This window comes from Monopterus albus, unplaced genomic scaffold, assembly GCF_001952655.1.
Source record: "Monopterus albus unplaced genomic scaffold, M_albus_1.0 scaffold69.1, whole genome shotgun sequence".
NCBI lineage: Eukaryota > Metazoa > Chordata > Actinopteri > Synbranchiformes > Synbranchidae > Monopterus > Monopterus albus.
This window is the reverse complement of record NW_018127949.1, coordinates 3219052-3227434: the sequence shown is the minus strand read 5'-3', so window position 1 is coordinate 3227434 and position 8383 is coordinate 3219052. Positions and strand designations below refer to the sequence as shown.

The 8383-nt window shown below is 38.7% G+C and overlaps 1 protein-coding gene across 1 annotated transcript in view; it reads right to left on the bottom strand.

Annotated features, from left to right (window-relative positions):
• Nucleotides 1–624: 624 nt before the first annotated feature.
• Nucleotides 625–8383, bottom strand: part of LOC109963097 (cadherin-related family member 1) — a 14332-nt gene continuing 6573 nt past the window's right edge. The window contains exons 15-19 of the mRNA XM_020605382.1: nucleotides 8223–8354; nucleotides 7636–7703; nucleotides 5857–6085; nucleotides 4810–5064; nucleotides 625–2217 (exon numbers count right to left, since the gene is read on the bottom strand). Coding sequence (XP_020461038.1) covers nucleotides 1675–2217; nucleotides 4810–5064; nucleotides 5857–6085; nucleotides 7636–7703; nucleotides 8223–8354 — 1227 coding nt within the window. The 3' untranslated portion in view covers nucleotides 625–1674. The remainder of the gene's footprint in view (nucleotides 2218–4809; nucleotides 5065–5856; nucleotides 6086–7635; nucleotides 7704–8222; nucleotides 8355–8383) is intronic.

The window sequence follows — 8383 nt, the reverse complement described above, 5'->3', positions numbered from 1 at the left end:
CGCTGTTGTCTTGCTGCCTTATAAACCCCGCCCACTGACAGGTGGCTGTAACGACCTCATCAGTGTGATTCACTTCACCTGTCAGTGGTCACAATCTTATGACTGATCGGTGGAAATGTCAATAGTCAGAATTCCTATTGGCATTACATTTGAGTAACAGACGTGAGCACCTGATTTTCAAAAAACAAAACAAAACAAAAAAGCCAATTTTTTTATTGTAATGACCAGCCAAAAATGCTAAGAACCACTGGTTTAATCTTTAACAATGCATCTTATTTTACAGGCTTGTTATACAGATGTTTTAATCTGCAAAGCGATGAGTAGCTATACTGTCAACAAATGTAGTGAAATATAAAAATAAATAAATAAATAATACTGTACAGAATTTGCCTTTTAAAATGTAAAGAGTATCAATACCCAAGTAAAAAAATAAATAAATAAAACTAAAAAAACTAAATTGTACCATTGCATTAGCAAATGTACTTTTCAGTGCAGCACATGTGTACTATGTTTGAAATCTTTGGCTTTTCTCTTTACTAAATGTTTCTACATTAATTAAACTAAACCTGTTCTAGATTAAACTATTACAGTGTATGGAAAACACTAGAGCACAGACCAAATAATTGTCAAATATTTATTCAAAATCAAGACAGTACAGACAATACGTACGTTACTTTGAAGAACCAGGCAACTGTAATTTATAGTTAAGATACAGTATATTGTTATCTCAACTTATTAAAGGTATAAGTTAAGATATTGTCAGGTGTGTTACAGCAATTAAATGTCTTAATTTTATTTGCCTACAGTTGAAGGCATTGTAGAGTAACATGGAAAGTAACTTGTGTGTAAACCCTACATGTTTGACACAGACTCTATATCTAAATATCAAGGAAATGTCCAAGCAGGTTATATACAAAGCAATCTGGGCTTGAAAATTTTAAGCATACAACAAAGTTTTACCAACAAAATCTCACTAGTGGAGTTAGATGGTTTCATTTGTATATTGTTATTTACTGCTGCAACTGAGAAATGTTCGTATCTTGACATATACTAAAAATTAATACAGTGCTGTACATTTAAAAATGGCCCATGTTAATATAAAAGCAATTTCCTAGAATTATACAATACATTAAATAAAAATGACTCAGCTTGTGTTACTCTGAAAACCTACAGTGGCACATTGTAATTGTACAAAAGCAATTTCTCAGCTTTCAAGCGGCTGATGTAACACAGTTAAAAATATTAACACACAGATCCTTTAGCACTTCAGGAGCAGCAGAGGTGTTTTTGTCATGACCGTGTCATCCAACTGCTTTCTCCAGTGGGCTTTGTTTCAGGATTTAGTGGCTGAAATCTGAATTCTGTGTCAAACACATTTCAGGGTCTGTAAAATTACACTTTTCAGGAAGGTATGTATACACAGTAACTCTTACTAATCCTCTCCCTGGGCAGTTTGCAGTAGTGCTTCTTACTGTTAGATGATGTAATCCCCCTCAAGATGGCAGTGTGGCGAATTATCTATGACTGGATCACCGACAAGCTTTCTCCTCTCCTTACCTGCCAGATCATCACGTAGTTGAGGGTAGTTGAGGTGAGAACTCTCAGACATCAGATGAGCTAAGAGCTTAGAGTCGTCAAAGAATGGACCAGGCAAACGATGTTTGTGTGACAGAGTTAATAATAGCCTTGGTTGCTTTCAATGATTTTCTGCTCCAGCTTCATTTTAAGCTCTGACACTAAAGCAGAGCTGATATTTCCCTCTTTACGATGACTAAACTTAACTTTCTTTGAGCCTTTGGAGGCCAGCGCACCAGATATTGTTGGGACCATGTGGGGCCTCTCACTTGGTCGAGTGTAAGACAGGGGAGCAGGCGGCAGACAAGGAGCACTGGGGGTTGGAGGCTTCTGCCGGGGGCTGCTGGTGTCCCATTGGGGGCTGCTCTCTGGGTCACTGATGAGGAGCTTGTCTGCAGGGTTGCCAAATTTGATAACGGGCATCTTGAAGGTCCTGGGCTGCCAATCCCTTGGTCGTCTCTTAATGATGCGACGTGTCGGCATAATCCTGTTGGACTTTGAGTTGCGCATGTACATAGCCGTAGAGATCAAGACAGTCAGCCCTACCAACGTGCTAATGATAAAAGTGACCATACCTAGAGCTTTCATAGGATTGTCCCTACTTTTCATTAAAAAGGCTGCCATAGGCCCCTTGAGAGGAGTCTGTAAAAGAGCACAAATAAAATAGTTTAAATCGAGTCCAAGGGACAGAATCCAAGCGTTAATGCAGCATTTGTCCAAAGCATGCAAGCATTAGAGATGGCTGAGCAAAGCACTGGCAGAGGAGGCCCAAACAAATTGCCTATCAGTGATATAACACTTCCACACTCAGTCATCTGTTTTTCTTTGTCCCATAGTACAGGACTGCTGATGCAAAAAAACTAGGCACAGTGCTAGTTGTTGGGAATGCATCTGACAGTGTTGTGCCTTGGGATTTTTTCTTTGGCATGTGACTGATGAGGGCTGAAAAATAATGATGACCTAAAGCCAAAGCACAATGAACTGCATGATTACATGAGAAAATTAGAGATTAATTGAACAAATCCAGGTTTAAACCCCAAGTTAACTGCTCCATCTGAGTCTCTTAGACCAGCCAAATACTCTGAGTAATGCTCTAAAAAAGTATCTTTGATGATGAAACTTTTCCATTTACAGTATTGTTCAATCAAAAAGCAAAACTAAAAGGCAAACAGAAAAAATAGTCATATTATTTCTTCAAATGTGCTCAGTACTCTTTTACAGACAATAATCAACCAGTAAAAAAAAAAAGAAAATCTTTTTAAAAGTTATGAATTATGAAAGCATCTTGCATTCATCAAAAAAAAGACAAAACCTGGAGGATCTCATAGTGATGACTTACTATCTCATAATTGCAAGAACCTAATCTCATAATTACAGAAAAGATCTCATCATTACAAGATCATATCATATTTCATAATTACAAGACAATGCATGGGTTGGAACGCTGCAGAACTGGCCATCAGGTTTAATGAATTCTTTAGTATCCAAATAATTTAGTGATAGTTGTAACCGCTGTAAGAAGTCTATTGAAACAGATATTTATTAGAGCTGCACGATAAATTGTTTTGTGAGTGTGATTTAGATCCCTGTGCAATCTCAGTCTCATGTGACAATGATTCTCCCGTGTTTATTACAAGGGCCTTGTAATTATAAGATCTGGATCTCATAATTACGAGATCCTTATAACTATGAGCCTCTTCTCGTAATTACAAGATGAGATAAGATTCTCCAATTTTTTTTCTTTGGTGAATGCAATGTGCTTCCGTAATAAATGAACAATCTACAGGTCCCAAATATTTCTTACTTGACTCTGCGGGCCACCTTAATATAGTTACTCTCAGGGTTGATCCTGGACTTTTTCACTGCGTTACAGTACAGGACTGTGGATATGCATATTGTTAGTAAAATGAGGGAAGTGATCATGCTCAAACAAATTCCAAAAACCGTCACTGGACGCTTGCTGAGGCCAATGATGTACGAAATAATTCGACCTTTGATCTGAAAAGCACGATACACGACACAGAAACAAAACCAAATACACTGAGTCATCTCACCATGTAGAGTGAAGGAATGAATGCATGATGTCAACATTGTATGATGAAAACTGAAGTTAATGTAAATGAAAAATGGTTTTATTTGATCTGTTTTTACTTTTAAATCAATAAATCCCCTGTATAGACCAAAAATCAACCTTGAATTTATCTTGTGACTGGGACACTGGAACATTTTTTGCTATTTTGTCCAAAAAAGAGCCATGTCACTGCATCAGGTGGTGGTATATTCCTTCATTATAAAGAACATGGCCTGTGTAGTTTATTATGAAACAATGAGTCAAGCAGACATTGCTAAGCATTTTCAGAGATGTGGTTCTGTGTTTGTGCTGCTGAGGGGAATAAACTACATTGGCCTTGTTCATTGTAAAAAAAAAAAGGAATATCACACACAGATACAATAGTATGACTGTGTGTTTTTAAAGCTGCACCAATCAACAGCCAGTTGTTAGGAAGCAAACAAAGACCACAATACTTTGAGTTTCATAACACATTTACTGTATGGTTGTCTCAATGCTCTCATCAACCTTGTGTCCAGCAGCAGTAGGCTGCTGTTGTCAGCAAAAAAGCTGAAACAAACCCCCTGAACACTACTTGCCCATCAACAAGAGGCAGAAGTTAAAAATCGGCTGATAGTAAAGGTGGAACTTGCAGAAGCTTCAGAGCCAGATATTTTCTCTGAAGATGGGGGAGACCAAAATTGAGCTAAAGGCAAGTGGATATTGGATTTCATTCATCAGGTGGCCAGAAACACATGACTCTAAGTGAATGTCAGTGTTGTTCCATGTCTTCTGGCTGTGTATATAAGTGCTTTCTTACACTGGCATGCTTCTTAACCATACCAACTTAACGAGTATCCTAAAAACCGGTTAATGCAGCTTTAACAGCTTTGGACAATAAATGATTAGCTTCATCAGGCTGTGATCACACAGATATCACTTAGTAGGATAAATTCATGGTTGGTTTTGATAGGAGTCAGTGATCATAATAAAACCATAAAAATTACCATCCTTTAAAAAGATGAGGTCAATGGAAATGTAACTGGCTGAAGCAAGGATGCTGAATTAGCAGCTGCATAGCATGAACACAACGCCTACTATCATATGTAAAACTGTTTTAAGCTACAGCTCAGGCTGGGAAGAGAAAATGCTGACAGCATGCTACGAGTCAGAGCAGGTCTTACCGCCTCAGTGATATCGATATTGACCACTGCTGTTGTGCTGAAGGATGGAGACCCTTGGTCCCTGGCCTGGACCACCAGAGACCATTTGCAGTCCTTCTGCTTGGTGATGTTCTGCACAATCTCCATGGACTTGATGTATGGCTTCAGCTTGATCTCGCCAGTGTTGACGTTGATATCAAATGCGTTGTCGGGATCAGCTGTCATGATGGAGTACTCGATGACGTTGTTTGGTGACTCTGCATCTTCATCCACTGCCTGTAAAAGGTAAGAGAACAGCACAAATTGGTTGCATAGTTCAGTCATTTCAAATGCTTGCATAATAGATGATATATCATTTCAGAAGAGAGGTCAGGGACGACGCTGCCATGATTCATTTGATGTTGAGTTAAGTATATTGTCACACCTCAATATAGCTGGAAATTATACTACTGTATAACTATCAATACTTTGACTTTATGTTAAAATATGTGGCTAGCTTTATTACACATTTTTATTATCAACAAATCCCATGAAAAGACAAAAAATAGCAATATGTTAGTTCAGCTTTCGTTACTTTATAATAACCCTGCTCTGTATGTGGTTCTCAGCCTTGAGCTGATTTTTTCCCACTTAAGTCTAAAAAAAGAAAAGAACATTATAGTTTTTACCTTATCTTACTCAAAAGGAGTAGCCATTTGTTGGGGACTATTGTCAGCTGCAGATGAATACACATTTGGTAAGCTAGCAAGAATTTACAGCACCAGGATGATCAAATTAGACTATGTTGTGTAATGAAGGAATATGTCACCCAGTACAACAGTGTGACTCACTCATTGTTATTATACAACAATGGAGTGCTGTCACACAGAGAACTAATGTATACTGTATATGACTTTGCATACAAAGACAACACTGGATGAATTGGTTCATAGTTGGTTTTGGTCCTTTGATAGGATTTGTGTGTGTACACAAATTCTAATTATCACAAACCACTAGTGTTTTTATCACACTGATTTCAAAACTGCCTTTCAGCACAAGGGTGAAAATACAAAAGAAAAACTAATATACCTCTACTCTGACAGGTGTCCCAATGATCATGGTCTTCTCCTGAAGTTTTTCATCAAATTCTGGGCAGTGGTCGTTCATGTCGAGGACGGTGACAAAGACTTCAGCCACGCTGTACTTTCCCTCTGAATCTTCAGCCTTGATGTAGAAGTTGTACTTTGACCTGACCTCCGCATCCAGGCTGGTCCAGGGCTGTGTGGAGATGAGGCCTGATGATGGGTGGATGGCAAACCTGCAGTTCAGAACAGCACAGCATGTGTGTCACACCTGTACATTCAGTGTCAAACACCAACGAACCGGGTGTTTCTAATATAGGCTTCCTAATTCAAAGCACGAGTGATATTTACATCACATCCTGTGAATCTCTACGTGACTCACATCAGCTGTTCAGTGTAAGAAGCAGATTTCCATCCTTTATCACAGGGATCATGCTGTAAAAATATACTATGATTACAAAGTGAATCCGTGTGACTTAACAATATGCAGTAAAAAAAAAAGTTTTATTTAGGTTTAGGTTAAGAGATACCAAAACTATCTTATCTATCTTTACCTATTTTTATAAAATCAGGATGTTGTTTGGTCTAAGGTATTGTGATGTATATAACATATAAAGCATTTCAGTTTAGTTTCTTCCTCCTGTTTCGTATGCTCCTTGAGGGTAAATAGTTTAAGTTATCAACATCACTAAGTCTTCATTTATCTCTAACAGGTTCCTGAGATGTGAGCCTATTTTAGCCTTAACAGTTTTCTGAAAAAGACTTTTTAATTTGCATTATCATACTGTATGCGATACAGTTTTCCTTTAGTTTTTTTGCCACTTTTTCTAGGCATGGGGTTATTTTTACTTGTACTGTCATTACTCTCTTTGACAAAATGAACAGCTTTAGCCCTGTTTTGATGTCATGCACACTCTTCTTCAAAATGCACGGCCACTAACCACAACTTTAGCCTAATTGTTTTGCACTGTGTGCATTTTTATGAAGATCTGGATCCACAAAATTTCTATTTTCTGACTTTGCACTGGTTGTCAGATATGATGATACGCCCCTTGCCATGTGATAGACTGCACCAGTGTTCACCAAGATTGTGTCTGGTCTTTTACCTTCAGAATAACTACCAAGATGTTATGGCATATGTATCTTACATACAGGCATACATACATACATACATACATTTCTACATTTGGTGTAGGTCTGTGCTTTCAGGGTGCTTTATAATTCAACATCAGACTTTCTTCTATTTTATTCAGCTGTCTTTTCTGTCTTGTTTTCCACTGTGAAAGTTCACAAGTTTCCTTGAAACTGATAACTTTCACGCAATTAACTCAGGTCGCTGCCTGCAGATGAGCATAAATTCTCACTTTTTCTTCACTACATGCTGCCTTGCTTTTCAAAGCTGCCGTTTCTGTGGCTCCAGCTGTCACATTGCACGTTAATTGGCTCTCCCTATGTGAGACGGGCCAGGCTGTCTATTTTTAACCCTCCAATCCAATTAGGAGATTAGCCAGCATCTTGCAGCCATTTTAGAGCGAGCTGTTAGTGCAGCAGAGGGGCCAATCAAATGGGTTTCCTGCTTACCTCTTCCATCAAAGAGACAAAGATGAATCAAGACTGATGTCCTGTTTACCGAGTTTACCAAGCACCCTGAGTATCTGAGCAGTCTTGAGTCATATCAACATAAAAACCGCACATTAGTTCAGGAAATGTGCTTTGTGGCAGTGTAGGAGTTAAGTATCTGATCAGATCGAACCTAAACTGGCAGGAGTGAAAGGCTTTTACTTACAAATCTGATCCAGATCCATAAATCATGTATTTGACTTCACCCCAAGGGCCTGAATCTGGATCATTTGCCTGGAGGGGGAAACAAATAGGAAAGAGATTAGAAGCCAAATACTTATAGCACATACAGTAAAGCATGTACACTAAACCAAGATTATCTACCAATCAGATTTATTTAATTTAATATAGTTAGCTAGGTTCTTAAACTCATGGAGACTGGGTGGGGCAAGCTATAAGTCTCTTCCTGTGTTGAGTGGGGATGGAAGTGTAGGTCAGCATGACCTTGGGGCAAAATTAAGCTTTTTACTCAAGACCGTATAACTTGGACACATTGTCTGATTGCAGGATGCATACAGTGTAAAGGCTGAGAAATGTGCCAATAGTTCTATTACTAATACCCCTCCCTGGGGTACAACACAAAGCACATGGAGACATGAATTTCATAACTAGGAACAACAAAAACAAAGCCAGGGACAGCTAAGCCTTTTGTCAGGCGACAAGCTGCTTTCATCTGATGAACCGCACTTGGATTGGTGCATTATATAATCACTTTGGTCAGGTTAAAGCAGAGGTTATTCATGGCTGACTCACTGTTACAGACACAATACTGGAGCCTCCAGGAGAGTTCTCTGGGATCCTGGCAATGTAATACTCGGATGTGAATTTGGGGATGTTGTCGTTTGTGTCCAGCAGGTTGATCACTATGTCAGCTGTTGCACTGAAACGCTCAGGAGTGTAGATTTCCAATGCCA